Genomic DNA, 18,297 nt, shown 5'->3' on the forward strand with positions numbered 1-18,297 from the left:
GGCCGGAGAACTTGGGCTGCAGAATCCAAATACTCGTGGGCAAATAACACCAATCGCAAAGGAATAGATGCGGGGGGTGCTCATACCTGAGACCAAAACTGCATGCCGCTGGGATGAAGTGCGGAGGAGGATAGAGCCACATACATGTACTGCGAAAAACAGCATAAAGGTCGGTTTAGAGGCGCTCAAGCACCTGCTGCGGATCCGCCTCCAACTGCACTGTGGCCTGGAATGTCAGGGTGCGTGTACGGGTTGATTGCAACCACAACAGGCGAGGGCTCAATGCGTCTGCGCAGGTATCTGTCCCAGAACGCCATGTCCTCGGCCTTGAGCGTCAGCTCAACCTGCTTAGTCTGGCCAGCCTTGACCTCGACCTTTTTCAAAAGCAGCGCAGACGGTAGTTGTCAGGAGCATAGCCAAAGCGGTACGTCTGGTGGGTGAACAGCATCACGGGTTCCTTTTGATCGTACGTGCCCGTGTTGGTAAGGGAAACCGAAACAGTGATTGGGGATCCGATCTCGAGCGTGGTGCTCGACACCGTGACGTTCGAGTACTTGATGGTCGAGTAGCCAAGACCGAAGCCGAACTGCCACTGCGGCTTGTACGGCACATAGGACGCTTGCCAGATGGTGTGGCTAGCCTGCGATGAATGGGCCGGGTATGTGTACGGTAGACGGCCTGATGGGTTCACCTTGCCGTACAGAATCTCAGCAATCGGAAGACCGCCATACGATCCCGGAAGATATGCGTTGACGATGGCATTTGGAGTCATTAGCGATGCTGCCGAGGAGACGGGGGCGTCCTTGGACCAGCACAGTGACTACGGGCTTGCCCGACAGCGTAGCGACGCTGCTAACCAGGTCAATGTGAGCCTGCGGCAGAGTCAGCTCGTCGATGTTGCCAAAGTTTTCGGCGTACGTGCGTTCGCCTAAACCAATAACAACCTTGTCGGCCTTCTTCGCGGCGGCGATGACGCCGTCCCAGTCGTACCTTGTCGTGCCATCAATATCAACGGCCGGCATGTAGCTAGGCTCTGACCCCGTCACCTGCTTGATCCCAGTGAGCACAGTATCCGCAAAGCCCTGGTACACGGCGTCGCCCTCCTTTTTCGGACGGCCCCTGCCAGTGCACATTCCAGCCGCCGCCCATGTAGCGAGACGAGTTGAGGGTCGGGCCCAGGAACAGCACGCTTTCAGAGGTCTTGAGCGGCAGAACGCTGTTCTCGTTTTTCAGCAGCGTGATTGACTCGCGTGCGGTGTCGCGGCCCGATTCAATGTCCTGTGCTGAGCCAACAGTCTTTTGCAGCTCCTTGTCGGCGTACGGGTTCTCGAAGAGGCCCAGATCCTTCTTTGCCTGCAGAATACGGGCCACCGACTGATCGATGCGGCGCTCCTGACACCTTGCCGCTTCTGACCAGCGCAAGTGTGATATTGCTGAATGACGCGTCATCAGCAACCATCGACATATCGGTCGACGTGCGCAAAATAGCACCCTCGACAGCCTGTTCGGGATCGCGTGCTGTCATATATATCGTCGCTTGCGACAAGATCTCTCCCCAGTCAGTGACCATGAAGCCCTTGAAGCCCAGGTGCTCGCGAAGCAGGGTCTGCAGGTAAAAGTTTGACAGCATCACAGTCTCGCCGCTGACCGCACCGTAGCTCTCCATGGCAGTGGCTGAGCCAGCATCGATGGCCGCTTTGAATGACGGGACGTAGTACTCGAGCAGCTCGTGGTCGGCTACGTGGCGGTCAGCACGGTCCGAGCCGTCAAACGGGTTGCCGTATGCAATAAAGTGCTTCATGCAGGCAGCAACGCGCGAGCGGATCAGTCTTGTAGTCGCCCTGGAAATCCGCGCACCGAGCTGTACGCCATCTGCGAGGACAGGAAGGGGTCCTCGCCAAAGTTCTCGTACGTGCGCGACCAGAACTTGTTGACGCCAATGTCCAATACTGGCGCAAACGCCCAGTGGGCACCAGCAGCGCGAGTGTCCTTGGCAGCGACACGGCCGGCATCATAGGCGAACTGCGGATTGAATGTCGCAGCAGTGGCGATTCCCGCCGGGAAAATGACTGCGCCCTTGACATAGTTTGCGCCGCGCACCGAGTCGAGCCCCCAGATGACGGGGATCTTGGCACCCTTCTTGGTAGCAATCTCCTGGACTGCGTCAGTGAGCTCGGCAAACTTCTCAGCCGAGTACCACTGGTAGATGCCATCGTGGTTGCCGGGCGACTCGAGGAACGAGCCAATCCTTCCATTTGTCAATCCAGTACTCGACTGCGGTCCGGTTGAGCTTCCCGTTGCAGTCAATGATCTGGCCAACCTCGATTTGGGTCATCTGGCCGATCTTCTCCTCGAGCGTCAGGCCACGGACCATCTGGATGATGTCCTTGTCGATTTTGCCTGGTGCCTGAACTACGCTGCTCTCGGGCTGGTACGAGTACGACTTTACGGGGTTTAGCATGACTGGGTCGGGGATTTGTACCTTATCCCACGTGCACTTGTCTGAGGGCAAGGCGGTACTTGCTGGAAGCTCATCGGTGCCAGATGATGAGTAACCAGCGCTGGGAACAGCTACGGTCCCCGACGGCACGGGTGTGCCCGTGGGAGTGACGGTGGTCTGTACGGCAGAGGCGGAATCGGCAGAGTTGGAGGTGTAGGGGCTGCTGTCTGGCTGAGTTGCAGGCGCGGTATTGGTGCCGGAGGCTGGAACTGAGGCGCTTGCATCGCCTGCCACGCTTGAATAGTCTGCCATTGCAGTTATGGCCAGCGAGGAAAGTGCCAGATAAAGGAGTGGTGCGTATTTCATCTGGTGGTGCGTCGGACGGTGTATTCGGATATTAAAGCAAGCAAGAGGTGGTAAAGAGAGGATGGGAGACAAACGATATGGAGTGCTGGACAGAGAAAAAGCTACAAGGACCAAGCTGTTGTGTGAAACTAAGCAGCAAGGCGCTCCATGGGGTGGCGTTTTATATGCACCAGATTAGGAGACCAAGGACGCAAAACAACAAAGCGCTGGGTTTGGGTGGAAGCGGACTCAATATTGCTGCTAATACGAGCAGGTTCAGATAATAGAGACGGGAAAAATAGCGATTGAGAAAGACCGGCATTGAAGGGGGAGGCAAACAGGCAGCGCCGATCTGCTACTGCTGTCGGTTTTCGCTACTCTTCTGACGAGAATATAAACAAAAAGTGTTGTAGGGATGATTGCGCATGCACGCGTTGCATGGGTCGGGCACTGCTTTTGTTGTCCGTCTGTCTCAGCTAACGTACCCGGGGGTAGAGGAGGTGCTGCAGGTGATGGCATTGGCCATTGGATGGCTGAGGGGAGGGCGCCAGGATCCTCATCAAGTGCCAGTGCACTAGCGCAGAATCTTCTTTTTTTTGAAACAGGAATATAGCTGCTAAATCTGCCTGAGCCACGATGGGCGCGTGACGATGGATAATCTTCATGGCCACAGTACGTGTATTTCTAGTCCGAGAGATGTAGTGTCTGGCAATCCCCCACCCTTGGCGTGTGCGAGGAAGGATGTCTGGCAAGTGTCAGCCAGATACCGAACTCCGCAAATAACGGGAAACAGGGCACGGGGAAATGGCAGCAATCCATGCACAGCATCAGCAAGCCGGTAGCTCACCCACACAGACCCGCAGGCATTCTAGAAGGAAAGAAAGGAAGCTCAAACCTGTATTCACAGGTGGAGAGGCAAGAGAGATGATGTACTGGCACCTGTGCACACCGAGCTGGATCACCTGTGGCCCGGCTCAGGGCGCAAATGCAAGGGGCTTCTCTGTTTCCGTCTTCCGATGGAACCACCAGCAGTGTTTGGACGCTTACAATGAGGTTCATAACAACAAACGCCACTGATGTCATCCGAACATTGATAATGTTGTGATAAGTAGGTGGGTTGGATACACAGCTTGTGAATGAGATGGATCTCCTGCGAGTATAAAAGAGAGCGAGGCCATTGCGGGACAACCTCGGCAAACTCGTCTTGTAAATACCCAGCTCTTCTCCCTTACTTGAAGTAACCCCCTATCCGGAATCGATGGCATTCGGCCGCTCTTCCTTAACTTTCAACATTATCTCGGCTAGGGTATTGACAAAGCTGCATTAGAGACAGCATAAGAAGGCGCAAACAGGTCAAGTACGATATGCTTTACTTATCAGCGAATCAGGAGATGTAGACTGCAATTTGGGGCGTGAGTCTATGAATATGTAGAGCAAGCAGATTGTGTATGGCCACACCATATTGTCAATGCAGATGTGGCGGCTACTCAAATTCCTCCCCATGCTATCACTGCCAGCCCTGTATATGGGTGTACGCAACCTCACAGCTATAGATTTGAGCACATGTGCAATGATCTTGGCTGTGGTTTGGTGGACAATTCTAGCGAGACATCTCTTTTCCTTCATCGCATACCCTCTATCACTGGGAAATATCACTGCACCAGGGTAGACAAGAGAGCTGATTGCATTCACAAAAGTCTAAAAGCCTACATACTAATATCGATGCAATGAATGAGATAACGCAGTGTGCCGAAATAGGAGACGAGCGGGTGCCTATGCATGACGTATTTTCCACAGGCCTGCACCAGCGCTACATGTATACGCAGTCGGAATGCTCCAGCGGCCTCAGCACGATCTCCTCACTCTCCCGCTACTCCCTGCCTTACAAGCTGATGCACACGCAGCATTTAGAGCTAGGTGACGTAAAGCAGGCGCTCTCAGTGTGCGCTTGTTTTGTCGTCACGGGCCTGGGTGCAGGGCTGCCGCTAGTCTACGGGCTTCTAGAGGACAACCTTGAGCTGCTGTTTGGATTCCGAGAGCGCCCTCCATGGGACTGGCAGCGGTCGCGCACTAGCATCTTGATTGGAGCAATGCAGTTTGCCAGCTACTTTGCTGTTTGCCGAATGGCCGTGTGGGCGCAATGCCGGATGGGCGTGCGTGTGATGGTTGCGCTGGGCGCGCTAGCCACAGCTGGTGGGTTGATGGCTGCCAGCTATGCAGAGCAAATTCTGGCAGCTGTGTCTGGCGTATATGCTGGTAGGCGCAGGCACGTCAGTGAGCGCACATGCAGCTGGTCGGCCACGGGTGGGTGCGGCAGGGGTTGGTGCAGCGGCCATGGGTGTTTTGTGGCAGCATTTGGCGGTGTATACGTCGCCAGGAAGGGCACTGCGATGGACAGCGCTGGCGTGCGCAGGCACGCAGGTGCTGATGGTGCCATTTCTGTTCGCACCTGTGTGGCCTGCCAGTATCGAGGCGTGCTACGCTAAAGGAGTCATTGGAGACCAGACGGCCTAGTGACTGCGGGAATGCACAGGCCCCCAGTGCGCTGCGATTATCTGTGGACTGGCGGCAGGCTGCTAGTCTTTTCGGCCTGCTCTTGCACAGCATGATGTATCTGCTGCCATTCGTGTTTCTTCCTGGCTATGTCACCACCCAGCTCCCTGTTACACACCATTTGTCGGCTGCGCTGCCGGTGTCTGTGATTGGCCTGGGGATGGCGGTCGGCGGATGCAGCGCGCAGCCGTTGCGGACATGGTCTGGCGTGCAGCCCAGCGTGGTGCGGTGCGGGGCGCGGCTGGGTCTGTCACTGGCGGTCTGGTGCCTGTGGCTGCCGGCGGGCAGCAGCTGGGGCATGGTGTGCGGGTTCAGCGCCGTGTATGGGCTGTGTCTGGGCGTGACAGGTGATGCATGTGTGCGGAATACGTGGGCCAATGTCGCGGTGGTGGCAGGCGTGGCGGTGGGGGTGCCGGTGGGCAGCTGGCTGTTTGTAGGCGTCGGCAGTGGCGTGTACTATATGCCACTGGTCACGTTCACTGCGGCTGGTCTGCTTTTGACGGCTGTGTGCGACGCGGTAAGCTCTGCGTGAGGCTGCTGCAGAATACCAGCATCCGAGTCAGGTGCTTTTCGATATAATATGTGACTCAGACATCGCGCAGGCGCATTTTGGAAATAGCTGGCTCACGCTTGGGGCCGACGAAAAAAATTTTATTTCGAAGGACCGATCTGGGCGTGCACCCAAACATTTTCTGTTCCCTGTTCTTCTCTTTGTTTCCACTAAAAGCATTGGCAGATTTGCTCTATTCTTATTCCAAAATGAGTACTCTTACATTAGCGCAGAAAGGCTCGCCCCACCCGTACAGTAAGTAGCCGGCAGCCTTAGGAGGACAGGAATGCCTTTCTTGACGCCTGTCGCCATGTGTTCTGACTCGCATATCTGGTGTAGTTGCTGCGTCGCTGGCTGAGTTTGTGAATGCCTCCAAGGCTGCCACATACGCCGTGTCGTGGATCGAGGGCAGCAGCGCCAAGGACGGCGACAAGAAGGCCAGCGCCCTGCTGACGACCTCCGGCGGCGAGGTGGTTGGCGAGACTGCCACCATTGCGTCGATTGTGTCGGCGCACAGCGACCTGATCACGGCGTCTGACAGCAAGTGGCTGGACTTTGCGCAGGGCTCCCTGGGCGGCAACGACTTCAAGGCGCTCGAGGCGGCACTGGCTGAGCTTGACCACCACCTGGTGATGCGCTCGTTTGTGGCGGGATATGCGCTGAGCGGCAGTGATGCGGCGGTGTGGGGAGCGCTGAAGGCGTCGATGATGTTCCAGCGGAACCTGAAGCAGAAGGCGGAGATGCTGCCGGACCACGTCATCCGGTGGTACAACCACATCTCGTCGCTGGAGTTTGCGCAGCGCGTGGTGGCCGGGCACCAGAACGTGCACAAGAAGGAGAAGAAGGGCGAGCAGGGCTCGTTTGAGCTCGGGTTCAAGGGCCTGGAGCACGGCAAGGTTGTGACGCGCTTCCCGCCCGAGCCCAGCGGCTACCTGCACATTGGCCACGCGAAGGCGGCGCTGCTGAACGACTACATTGCGCGGTCGAACGGCGGCAAGCTTCTGATCCGCTTCGACGACACGAACCCGAACAAGGAGAAGGTCGAGTTCGAGGAGTCGATCATCGAGGACCTGCGCCTGCTGGGCATCAAGGGCGATGCGCTGACGCACACGAGCGACTACTTCCAGCTTATCTACGACTACGCAATCAAGATGATCAACAAGGGCCTGGCCTATGCCGACGACACCGACCAGGAGACGATGCGCGCCGAGCGCATGGACGGCATTGCGAGCAAGTGCCGCGACCAGTCGGTGGAGGAGAACCTGCGCCGGTTCAAGGAGATGACGGAGGCGACCGAGTTTGGGCAGACGTGCTGCCTGCGCGCCAAGATGAGCGTCGACAGCAAGAACAAGGCGCTGCGTGATCCGGTGATCTACCGGTGCAACCTGACGCCGCACCACCGCACAGGGTCGGCGTGGAAGGTGTACCCGACCTACGACTTTTGCTGCCCGATCGTGGACTCGATCGAGGGCGTGACGCACGCCTTGCGCTCGATGGAGTACCGTGACCGCAACCCGCAGTACGAGTGGTTCTTCCCGGCGCTGGAGCTGCGGCCGGTGCAGATCCTCGACTTCTCGCGCATGAACTTTGTCTACACGCTCCTGTCGAAGCGCAAGCTGCAGTGGTTTGTTGACAAGGGCCTGGTGGGCGGCTGGGACGACCCGCGCTTCCCGACGGTGCGTGGCATCCGCCGCCGCGGCATGACCATCGAGGCGCTGCGCCAGTACGTACTGATGCAGGGCGCGTCGCAGAAGAACATGCTGCTGGAGTGGGACAAGATCTGGTCGCTCAACAAGAAGGTCATTGATCCTGTTGCCCCACGCCACACCAGCCTGATCAAGCAGGGCCTGGTGCCTGTGACGCTCACGGGCGGCCCCGCCGAGCCGCTTGTCAAGCAGATGCTGAAGCACAAGAAGAACAAGGAGCTCGGCACCAAGCCGACCGTGTTCTCGTCGCAGCTGCTCGTGGAGCAGGCCGATGCTGCGTCGTTCGAGCTCGGCGAGGAGATCACGCTGATGGACTGGGGCAACGCCGTGGTTGAGGAGATCAAGAAGGACGGGGAGACTGTCGGTGCGCTGACGCTGCGCCTGCACCTGGAGGGCGATGTCAAGGCGACCAAGAAGAAGATCACATGGCTGGGCCAGGACCCCGCCGTGCCGGCCACCGAGGCCGTGCTGGTGGACTACGACTACCTGATCACGAAGAAGAAGCTTGAGGAGGACGACTCGGTCGAGGACATCTTGACGCCCGTCAGCGAGTTCAAGGAGACCGCGCTGGTGGACGCGAGCGTCGCCGAGCTGCCGCGCGAGTCGATCATCCAGCTGGAGCGCCGCGGGTACTACATTGTGGACAAGACGCTGAAGGACGGCGCGCTGACCCTGATTCGCATTCCGGACGGCAAGGCGAGCACCATGGCGAGCAAGCACAAGGAGGAGCCTGGTGCCAAGAAGGCCAAGAAGGAGAAGGATACCGGCAAGGGCAGCCCGTGGTCGAAGGGCAACATGTCCAAGCCGGCCAAGAAGGACGCAGATGCATCGCTGAATCTGCCCAAGCCCAAGCAGGTCGTCGATATGTACGAGACTAAGCCTGTGTACGGCGAGGTGCCGGTGGACGCCGCGGGCAAGGCCTCGGACATGTACGAGACCAGCAGGATCTACTAAACGCTCATATACAGTCCCGCTGAATAAAACGTAGTGAGGAAAGAGCCTCCACATTGCGGTAGCTTGTCTGCCATATCCAGCCAGCACAAGCTCCATGTGCCGGATCCATAGACTGTAGCCCCCCAGACCATCGTCTGCCCGCCAGGCTGGCCGGTCTCTGGCCAGCAGCGAAAATAGGCCACGATCAACTGGAGAGCGCGTTTACTTCCACCCCTCCCTGCCCAATCACCGCTGCCCAGCATGTCGGGTTAGGAATAAATCATGCATCGGGCGTTGAACTTGGCGGGCCACCCAGTCTCTGTCCCCTTGCCTTTCTTTTTTTCTTCTTCCATACCTTTTCCCAATTCACATCTGAACTGAAAATGCGGTTCCTGGTAGCAGGCAGCCTGTACACGCTCTCGCTGCTGGCAGCAGCCAGCGGGCTCGTGCACACCAACCTAATCCGCACGGTGGACCTGACCTCAGCGCCGTTCATTCGCGAGCAAATCGGAGCGGTGGTGCAGAATGAGCACGCCAGCAAGCAATACAAATCCTACACGATCGCCGTGCCTGCCTCCAAGCACGCCCACCTGGCGTCACTGACCGTGCATGAGCGCAAGTCGGGCGTGGAGCTGCCAACGGTGCCATTGGATTTTGACACAAAGCGCAATGCGTATCTGTACCGGGCCACGCTGCGCGCGCCATTGGCGCCCAACGACAAGCTGAGCCTGAACGTGGACATGACATTGAGCCGATTCGTGTCGGCGAAGCCCGCGGTCATGGAGCCTGCGGACGACCAGCAGTGGGTGTGGGAGGATCGTGCGCTGGTGCCGTCGGTGTATGAGACACGGAAGCAGAAGACGGTGGTGAATGCGCCAAGGGTGACGCGGCATACAGGCGTGCTGCAGCGCAAGTCGGTGGTGTTTGGGCCCTTTAACGCGACGGCGGAGGATGGGCCGGCAGAGGTTGCGTTTAGGAGCAACAAGGAGCAGGCAGCGGCGGTGCATCGGCGCGAGTATTTCGTGAGCCATCTGGGCGACGACCTGAATGTGCTGGAGCACTACCAGCTGAAGAGCCTGGCGCCGCGCCCGCCGCAGTACGACAAGGTGCGCGAGACGATCGCAAAGTTCATGCGGACCCGCGACAACTTCATCAAGACGCTTCTGGTGCCTGTGCCGGTGACCGCCCGGGACATGTACTATGTTGACGAGATCGGCAACGTGTCGACTTCGGCCGTGACCAGTCCGCGCGAGGCACATGGCCAGGAGTTCCGGATCCTGCAGCTGAAGCCGCGGTACCCGCTGTCGGGCGGCGACCAGTACACGTGGTGGCACGGCTACAGCCTGCCACTGCATGCGTATCTGAGGAGGCAGGGCGCGCGGCATTTCCTGAAGGTGCCGTTTATCGGCCATATTGCGGCGTCGGCCAGCGGCAAGAGCGAGCTGACCGTCGACATGGCTGTGGCGGAGAACGTCGCGGTTGAGTCGTACGAGTTGCATGTGACGCTGCCCGAGGGCGCTACCGACATCGATGTCAGGGCGCCGGTGCGTGCCGAGATTGCGTACGAGCCGACCTGGTATTACTTGGACTCGACGGGCCGCACCACTGTGGTGGTGAGCACCGGGAATGTTGCGCCAGGCGACCTGGGCGATGTGCTGGTGATGTATTCGTACTCGGCAGTGGCCGTGTGGCAGAAGCCGGCGGTGGTGGCGCTGATGGTGTTTGGTGTGTTCGCCGTGGCCATGGCGGTGGGCAGGGTCCGGTTCGGGCTGGCGCAGGCGGCCAACAAGAAGAAGAGCGCATAAGAGATGTCTTTTTCACACAAAAATTATATATCATTTTTAGTGTCTTTCCAGCCCCTCATGCACATGATGGCAGATCATGTAGTCACGCCGGCTCCTGTATGACGAAACCGCCCCCTCCAACCATGTCATCCAGTGGGCCATTACAAGAGAGTACTCTCAGCTCTATAAAGCTCCCCCCTTTCTCTTCTACAATGTCGCAGACTACTTCCTTTGCCAGTGTTTCGGCCCCACCACTCACACTCTCAGCATCTCCCAGTGCCCTATCCAAGGGCGGCCGCCCAAACACCACGCTCATCGCGCTCTTTGTCGTTATTGGCATTCTGTTCCTCACTGGCAGTGTCTGGGCCGCCATAATATTCCGCGGCAAACTACGCCCGCCGTCGGTACATGCCCGAGGCCGCACTGAACTGCGCAACAAACGGCCTGTGCTCACCGTCCCTATGTTCGACATGCTGCGCGTCCGCCCTATTACATTTTTCAAGCGTGCTTTCGATGACTGCGCAATCTGCCTTTGCGCGATGAACGGGCAGGTGGTGCTGCTGCCCTGCAATCACGCGTTTCATAAAATGTGCGCTAGGGGGTGGCTGCTGGAGCAGTCGGAGGAGTGTCCGCTATGTAAACGGTCGGTTAGAGTTGCTTTGGGAATTCTTGAGGCTCCGGAGGAATTGGCTCCGGTGGAATGTGAGATTGGAGCAAGGCGGGTAGAGAGTTCTGTGTAGTCCTGTAGAATGTCAAGTGTACCCAGTTTCTCATTATCTGCTCAGGATATGGAACGGGAGCTAGTTGTTTAGAGTACCGTCGTGTTTGTAGTGACGATACCCAAGTGCAGCATCCGGGTAGACAAACGTGCAGCCTGACAGAAGATAAACGCCATCTGTTGAAGACTGAAATTCCTCCCAACCAGTTGTTCCAGAATGGTAGTCCGTTTTGGCCAGCTGCTTCTGATCTGCACGGTTTCAGGCTCCTTACCTCCATCTACTGCTGCTTGCTATGACAAATTCCAGCCAAGGTAGCTTTTGGACTCCTTCTAATCAATATCGAGCAATAATTACACCATGAATAGTGACACTATGTTAGCAGCGTTTATGCTATTTACTGCATCCCACTATAACCATTGGTACTATGGAAAATTTTGTGGTTTGCAATGTAGATATATTGAGAAAACTCTCATCAGTTAACACCAAAAAAACTCACGTGTACGGTCGTATGGAACATGCTCATGCTGGTTCCCATAAACGTCATATCGTTGCGTGCTGCGAAAGGCGCTACTGGCAGCAGGAGACATCTTGAAACACAATATATGTAAACTGTAGGCAATGGCACTGGTAGTGTAAGTGTCGATGAAAACGAAAAATACGACCGTGAATCACATAGTGTGCAGAATGTGACAACTAGTAAACACATGCTCTTCGTCTTCTCCCTTGATATCCACTATCCCTTGACTGTCGAGCTGTATTTTGTCCAAGTCTACCCCAACCCACGTTGAGCGGGTTTCAAGTCCATTGTTCTCATATTCGCCACCTAGAGCATTGTTGTTGCTGAGAATTGCTTTGTGGTCATTCTTCACCTCTTGTCTTGATTGGCTATGCCAAATATTCAGGTAATTCGCATGGACAAACAGTAGAGTCTATCATCGCATGATATGGATAGTATCTTGTCATTTGTCCACGACAACGATAGTACCTTAGCTTCACTGCGATACGTCCTTCCTATAAGGTGTTCAAAAAAGTTCAGTACCTATAGTAAACATGTTGGCTGATAGAGAATATACGCTGTCTGATAACAAGTAGAAAGTTATCTGACCACCTCTCACTAAATAATAGCTCATTTTTGGCAGTTGCGTCTATCTATGTCATTTAAAGATCCTTGCTTACATTTACAGCTGTTCCTTACAGCAGCCTCTGTTCGAATCTCAAGATCCGATTACTGTGAACTACATAGTTATTCATCCTGCTGTTCTTTATTCTTTATTCTTTATTCTTCTTTTTGGCTGTGTCACCCGAGCAATGGTATAAAACCTTTTCGCTCGCCTCTCCCTTCCTACTTCTCTTTAGCTTTCTTCATCAATATATATTCCTTGACTCTGTCGTTTTCTATTGCTGATACGCTCACAGCGCTCGCATATTTCTGGATTAAGATACCATCGCTTGACAGCCTTTTCGGAATCTGCGCTACACGAAAGTTACACACATAATCATATATACAGTATCTTTTGCTACTTATTCCTTATTTCTTTCTCTTGCCCTACACCACCCACCGTGTGCTTTAGACCTACAACATATTTAACCAAGTCTCACTGCATAATAGTTCATTTTTGAGCAATTGGCTCAGCATCATGCCATTCCAAGCTCTCTGATTAAGTTTCCACCTGCTGACTGTAGCAGCCTGCTATCAAGGTAGCCAATGGACCCCTGTTATACACTATCAAGCAATCACTGAAAGTGAATATTTGTTCACCAATTTTTGCCTTAAAAATGACAATGTCAGCAAAGCAGCTATACCATCCACGGGGCAAATCGCTCGTCTTTAGTATTACAGGGCACATCATAGTATATGGAAATCAAAAAATAATAATAAAAAGCATGTTTAACAGAGCTATATGCCAGAATAATCCCGTGCATCCTCGAATAAGTGAGACGCCTCCTGCCTCCCGTGGAGATCACATTGCTGTGGGTTGCGAAGGGTACTACTGACAGGTGGAGACATCTTGATAAACATTTTATGTAAACTGTAGGCAATAACACAGGTAGTGTAAGTGTCGATGAAAGAGAAAAAGATAAGGTTGTTGAACACCTTGGGTCTAAGATGTGGAAACTAATAAACACATTCCCGTTGCCCTCTCCCTCGATGTCCACAATCTCTTGGCTGTCGGACTGGCTCTTTTGTCCAAGCCAACCCCAACCCTTGTTTAGTGAACTCTAAGCCTGTTGTCCAGGTATTCGCTGTCAAGAGCCCTGTTGTCCCATGGGATTGTTTTGCAATTGCACTCTACGTGCTGCCCAATTTGGCACCTCAACGTGCTCCGCCTCTCTTTATGCACCAATTCGGCCAACGTGAGCAATACGTCCTGCATGCCGAACTCTCCTTTGTTGTGAGGAGGCATGTGACTTCCTCCGAGGGAAAGATGCTGGCGCCATATTTGGTGTGGCAGGGTGTGCCACTCGTCGTTGATCCTCGATCTGAATGGGTGATTTCCATGTGTGATATTTGATGCTTCTGGAAGCCGTCATAATGTCACTGGGCGCTGTGTGGATATCTTGACAGTGTCCTGCTGTGAGTGGATCGATGCTATGTTGGATACTGTTTAAGATTTCAGATGGATAAAGTAATAAAGGTAAGAACTACTCGCGAGGCGGGAACTCAGAAACACTAATAGTACTTTCCATGTTAATATCAAAGAGTTCAGCCCGCACCATATTGCCAAACCCGTCGACTACCTTGATGCTGTCCAGCTTTGGGAGATAGTGGAGCATCTCGAGAATGATCTGCTTCGCTCTGGCATCGGCAGACATGACTTGGAGGACTTGCAGCCGCTCGCTCAGGAAGTATCCCTCAGAGTTGATCTTGGTCTTCTGCTTCTTGTTCGCCGAGTCCTTGCCTGGCAGTGACCTCTTGACAACGGGCTTACGGGATACCTCTGGCATAACATGTGGCATACCCTCAGGCCGTGGTTGGATTTGTCGCAGGTTCTCTGTAAACAGTAATGATCTTGGAGCTGTTTCCTTACGGCGCTTTTTGCCTGCTGATTTCTGCGACTCGCCAATACTAGGCACAATCCGAATCGGTGCGCTGCTTGACGCTGCCTGTGGACGCGGGTGGCTGGTAGGTGAAGCTGATATATACGGCTGGCTGGTTGATGCTTTCTGTGGCTGTTTCTGGCCCCTTGAAGCAGCCTTCTGAATCCTCTGTCTGCTGCGCAGGATCTCGCTCGAGTGATTCTTGGCGATTTCGTGGATCGTCAACGGGTCTGGATTAGCAGGTTCAGGCTCCCAGACGCATTTGTTTAATCCAGACATTACCAGTGCTATGCAAAGGAGCCGTAGGCGCCATAGACACGGAAGTTGGACAATCATACTTGCCAGGTGACACATGTCAGACATTGCCAAATCGATTTCCAGAACCAGTAGATTGATCCATGCCGTAGTGCCTGAGAATACAAGACCATTTCCAACTAGTCTTGCATCTTGGACGCTGGACGGAGTCAAGTAAAACCGGGTCAAGATGTCGCGCGGTAGTGGAGCAGCTATGCCAGCAGGTGTCTTCATTAGGATATCCAGACACTGGACGTTTCTGACAATCTGGGGGTCAACCCGACGCAGACCATCGGCATCCTCGATCATTCGCAAGGACTGCAGGTTGCAGCCATGGAATATCTGGTAGAAATCGACGTAGACATTGGACGAGTTGGTAATGTCAATGTTCCGTATGCTGGGGAAATAAACCCTGGCAATTTCTGTCGGCAGCTGTCGTAGGCACCGTTTCATGGTAATCTCGAAGCTCAGTGTAATGGTCGTGAGGTTCTTGAAGTTGTACGTCCACTGGCTAGTTGTCTTGAAGTAATTCATCTGAAACGGGCCATTCAAGCATAAAACTTGGAGCTGCATCAAATCCTCGATTGGGTATTCTCGTTTCGCACCAATGCTCTTCAGATACAAGTAGTCGATGATGAGCTTTTTGGGCCGAACAACGCTCTGGGAGCGGGATGGCTGAACTGGACAGGTTACTTGTACACCGAGCAGGTTCTCCTCGTACAGCTTGTGCAGTTGTTTGATGAGCGGGAACAGTCTCTGTGGGATCCTATGCTCAACCACTACAGGGATATGCCCATGGCGGGACAGGCTGTGAGTGAGAGACGTGATGTTGGTCAGGAATGACTTGAACTTGTCGAGCTCGCCATCGGCATACTCGCCCAGCTGGAATGGAGGAGAGTCGGTACCAGGCTCGTAGATACCGGGTCCAGCGAAATGAATGGATTTGATGTTTTTCCAGTCATGTACTTCGAAGCGGAACTGCTTCATCACATCCTTGAGAGTCGGCCTGCACTCGCATCCGCTGTCCATGATGATGAGGAGCTTCTTGGCCGACAGGGTAGCCTTGAGCTTGATAAACTCGTTGACGTTGGACCGCCATTCGATGCCATGGTTCCCAGCACCGTTGCACTGGCCAGTGCGGACGTGCTCGAATGTGACGGTGTCCACGGCTTTCTCAGGCAGGGTGTCCTTCCAGGCACGGCAGCACCAGGATAAGAGGAGAGCAAACTTGAGCCTGTACCTGTTGTCATAGTTGGGCTTCGAGTCCAGGCAGACGTGGCTGAATATCTTGGACAGGACGTGGGTGGGCACCTTGGTGAATGGAGGGGTGGGGGAACTGTTGTATATCATGTTGGAAGTATAAAAGTGGTGGAAGTTGCTATGTGCATGGGGAATGGGGGGTAGTGAGGAGGGCCGGGGCTATTTATCAGGGATTCCCTGGCAGGCGGTGCGTGTGCTGGCTGCCCCATTGTGCGTCCTGGCCAAAAAATATTTCAAAATGTAAAGTAGCAAAAATACACGAAATCCTTCCCATTGTTCAGCCTTTCCGTACTCTCTGGGTGCTGGCAAGGTGTATCATGCGCCAACGTACATGCAGCGGGATGAGGGGGAAACACAGAGAAAACAGGGCTGATGTGCCGGTGTGTAAGGTACGGGTGTGAGGTCATATCCAGAAACTGAGAGAGCCAGCGTGACATCTGGCTGCTCTAGGAGTGTCAGGTGTTGGCCATATGAGCAGGCTGCAGCATGCTGCATGGGGGTCGAGAGAGCGGGAGGCAGGTGGAGCCAGCCCCTATGCACGTACCATGGGTTTCTCCTCATGTTGAGCCGGAGGATGGCGACAAACAAAGGAGTATGCTCACTGCAAATATATGGTGATACAGACGGCTTGTTCAGGTACTGAATAGGGAAGTGTGACATGTAGGAGCTAAACAGACACAAACCCTCAGCTGCGTATATGTGCTCCACAAGGCACAATCGGGTAAACGCTAATGAACTGGTGGCTTACACGACCGTGGGACCTGGTTATTCACAAGGTGTGTGGGGTGGAATATCCAGAGGTGGAGTTGTGGCAAAAGCACCTATTGTTCAGCATTTTCCTGTCAGCCATGCTGTTGTATAAATACAGTATTCAAATGGAGCCGGTTCCAGCTCCAATATTAAAAAATGGAGGAAAAGGCGGTCAAGCAGAAACAAACCAAGGTCCAGAAGAAAGGGTATAGACAAAGTGAAAAAGGAGGTAAAGAGAAGAGCCAGGGTCCAGCGCCTATCGCCAGAGTACTGGGCAGTGGGAAAAAGATCTCTAGGCGCTGTTCCAAGTTCACAACCTCCTTTATGCTTACGACTCAGACTTCTTTGCAGGGATTGACAACCCTGGCATTCGCTATGTGCATGGTGCCACCATTGCCTTGGCTCAGCACAGAGCAGCATATGTCGCAGGGACCTGAAGCAGAGCCAGAGCCGCAGTGGGTACAGTGGGTGCCCCGTCCAGTTAGTCTCTCTTCTGTGGGCATGTCCGAGCCAGTCTCTCTCTTGAATATGCCGCTTGGCGGCTGACTAAGGGCACATGCACGAAGGTTGTCAAAACTTGCATATGCTGATTCGGGATCATGAGCTCACCTAATCTAGCGCTGTCTCACACTCATACTGCATGCCAGTGGCAGCTACTACTACAATACTGCATGCCAGGTGTGCCTGCACCCCTTGGTTTGGTCGTCTATGGATGTACCACCGGGTTGTTGGATCCTTTTGGTATATTCCATATTTGCATTCCAAATCATCTACTCTGTCAAGCGTGTGTCGACTGACAAAAGAGGACGACCCTGACGGTGCAGGGCCATTGCCGTTCTCTCACAGACTGCTAGTGTCTGGAATAGAACAGGCCAGCAGTGATGACATCGTGCAGGACAAGGGATAGCGTCATGACCTGTGTGCAGATCAACGCTGATTGGATCAGTCTATATATAGGCCTGGCCACTACACTCGCTATTGTGTGCAGCTATCAATCCTGCTTTTTAATTTTGGCCCACCCCCACTGCTACATCGGCATTCAAGAATGAGAAATTGCTTTGCTGTCGGCATAGCTTCCAGCGCATACGGTTGAGTGCGAACGGGGAGAGACAAATTCTCTTGCTTCCATTTATAGAAAAGCCTTGCAAAATAGCAATTGCCGAGCAAGCACAAGGCGACGGAGAGAGGCGCAGTTTAGCGTCGTGGGTGCTGGAGCGAGCATATAAATTCCCGAGGCTCCCTACGCTCCTCTTGTGTTCCTTAATCGTTTTTCTAGCGAAATTCTTCAGCCCCTTTTTGGCCCTAGCCAACAATGTCCAAGTCCAGCGCTACCCTCCCTCCGATTGCCGGCCCGACGCCCGCGACCCTGTCGACGTCGCTCAACACCGTGGTTGTTACCCCGAGCAGCGGCTCTGCCTCCACCTTCACCGAGACCTTCTACAACTACCTGCCGGCAACTGCATCCCAGCATTTCATCAAGACGGTCCGATGCGTCTGGGGCTACGTGGTACATGGTCAAGGACAGCGCGGCCCCCACGGGTTCAGTCGAGTCATCAGGCGCCTCCGCCACTGGCAGTGCTGCCAAGACCAATACTTCCAAGACCGGCTCCGCCGTGTCGACCAAGGCAGTGGTTGCGCTGATGCTCGGCGTCATCTCTGCTGGCCTTGCTCTCTAAGCTGGCCCTTAACTTTTGCGGTCTGTTACAGGCAGATTATCGGCTTAATAAATTATATTCTGCGAATGTCCCCACGAGCAAAATCCGAAAGCACTCGGATGCCGATGCGTGTGCCAAGTCCGCACTTGCAATTAGATCGCCTGGTGTCCCCTCGGCTCCATCGCCGCGCGGCAAGTATAAAGGTTGTCCGAGGTTCGTCCCTTTTTCCTTGAGGCAGTTGCACTAAACACTTTGCTACCTTTCCACAC

General features: G+C 54.4%; 9 protein-coding genes across 9 annotated transcripts; 6 read left to right on the forward strand and 3 right to left on the reverse strand.

The window, feature by feature from the left end:
* Positions 1-175: 175 nt before the first annotated feature.
* On the reverse strand, positions 176-2,752 carry DL89DRAFT_291108 (glycoside hydrolase; the record flags this gene model as incomplete). The annotated part of the gene is made up of 8 exons (XM_040890163.1): positions 176-226; positions 270-374; positions 452-820; positions 849-1,103; positions 1,132-1,374; positions 1,415-1,829; positions 1,868-2,229; positions 2,276-2,752. 8 exons carry the CDS (start codon positions 2,750-2,752, stop codon positions 176-178), a joined length of 2,277 nt encoding a protein of 758 aa, XP_040745220.1.
* Positions 2,753-4,034: 1,282 nt separating this feature from the next.
* DL89DRAFT_265515 (uncharacterized protein) lies at positions 4,035-6,136 on the forward strand. Its single transcript, XM_040886697.1, is given in 3 exon segments — positions 4,035-4,978; positions 4,998-5,259; positions 5,291-6,136. 3 exon segments carry the CDS (start codon positions 4,513-4,515, stop codon positions 5,868-5,870), a joined length of 1,308 nt encoding a protein of 435 aa, XP_040745221.1. The 5' UTR covers positions 4,035-4,512; the 3' UTR covers positions 5,871-6,136.
* Positions 6,098-8,548, forward strand: DL89DRAFT_255530 (glutamyl-tRNA synthetase; the record flags this gene model as incomplete). Its single annotated transcript, XM_040885360.1, has 2 exons — positions 6,098-6,143; positions 6,228-8,548. 2 exons carry the CDS (start codon positions 6,098-6,100, stop codon positions 8,546-8,548), a joined length of 2,367 nt encoding a protein of 788 aa, XP_040745222.1.
* Positions 8,549-8,666: 118 nt separating this feature from the next.
* On the forward strand, positions 8,667-10,373 carry DL89DRAFT_101655 (Ribophorin I). Its single transcript, XM_040882997.1, has one exon. The coding sequence runs from the start codon at positions 8,911-8,913 to the stop codon at positions 10,330-10,332; it is 1,422 nt and encodes a 473-aa protein (XP_040745223.1). The 5' UTR covers positions 8,667-8,910; the 3' UTR covers positions 10,333-10,373.
* Positions 10,374-10,690: 317 nt separating this feature from the next.
* On the forward strand, positions 10,691-11,212 carry DL89DRAFT_265517 (uncharacterized protein). Its single transcript, XM_040886698.1, has one exon. The coding sequence runs from the start codon at positions 10,851-10,853 to the stop codon at positions 11,049-11,051; it is 201 nt and encodes a 66-aa protein (XP_040745224.1). The 5' UTR covers positions 10,691-10,850; the 3' UTR covers positions 11,052-11,212.
* A 1,091-nt stretch (positions 11,213-12,303) lies between these two features.
* On the reverse strand, positions 12,304-12,564 carry DL89DRAFT_265519 (uncharacterized protein; the record flags this gene model as incomplete). Its single annotated transcript, XM_040886699.1, has 1 exon — positions 12,304-12,564. A coding segment is annotated over one exon (173 nt), but the record flags the coding sequence as incomplete, so codon positions are not given.
* A 990-nt stretch (positions 12,565-13,554) lies between these two features.
* DL89DRAFT_101668 (uncharacterized protein) lies at positions 13,555-15,752 on the reverse strand. The gene has a single exon (XM_040882998.1). It carries the CDS (start codon positions 15,711-15,713, stop codon positions 13,674-13,676), a length of 2,040 nt encoding a protein of 679 aa, XP_040745226.1. The 5' UTR covers positions 15,714-15,752; the 3' UTR covers positions 13,555-13,673.
* Positions 15,753-16,529: 777 nt separating this feature from the next.
* Positions 16,530-16,919, forward strand: DL89DRAFT_255534 (uncharacterized protein; the record flags this gene model as incomplete). Its single annotated transcript, XM_040885361.1, has 1 exon — positions 16,530-16,919. The coding sequence occupies one exon, from the start codon at positions 16,530-16,532 to the stop codon at positions 16,917-16,919; it is 390 nt and encodes a 129-aa protein (XP_040745227.1).
* A 766-nt stretch (positions 16,920-17,685) lies between these two features.
* DL89DRAFT_291112 (uncharacterized protein) lies at positions 17,686-18,049 on the forward strand (the record flags this gene model as incomplete). The annotated part of the gene is made up of 2 exons (XM_040890164.1): positions 17,686-17,856; positions 17,894-18,049. 2 exons carry the CDS (start codon positions 17,686-17,688, stop codon positions 18,047-18,049), a joined length of 327 nt encoding a protein of 108 aa, XP_040745228.1.
* Between the last annotated feature and the right edge of the window lie 248 nt (positions 18,050-18,297).

Source organism: Linderina pennispora (assembly GCF_002104995.1).
Source record: "Linderina pennispora strain ATCC 12442 chromosome Unknown DL89scaffold_3, whole genome shotgun sequence".
NCBI lineage: Eukaryota > Fungi > Kickxellomycota > Kickxellomycetes > Kickxellales > Kickxellaceae > Linderina > Linderina pennispora.

Bases quoted from the DNA above. Each gene is read 5' to 3' on its own strand.
- DL89DRAFT_265515 (XM_040886697.1), top strand. From the start codon at position 4,513: ATGAATGAGATAACGCAGTGTGCCGAAATAGGAGACGAGCGGGTGCCT. The intron at 5,260-5,290 runs GTGCTACGCTAA...ATTGGAGACCAG, and splicing joins TGGCCTGCCAGTATCGAGGC to ACGGCCTAGTGACTGCGGGA.
- DL89DRAFT_101655 (XM_040882997.1), top strand. From the start codon at position 8,911: ATGCGGTTCCTGGTAGCAGGCAGCCTGTACACGCTCTCGCTGCTGGCA.
- DL89DRAFT_101668 (XM_040882998.1), bottom strand. From the start codon at position 15,713: ATGATATACAACAGTTCCCCCACCCCTCCATTCACCAAGGTGCCCACC.
- DL89DRAFT_265517 (XM_040886698.1), top strand. From the start codon at position 10,851: ATGAACGGGCAGGTGGTGCTGCTGCCCTGCAATCACGCGTTTCATAAA.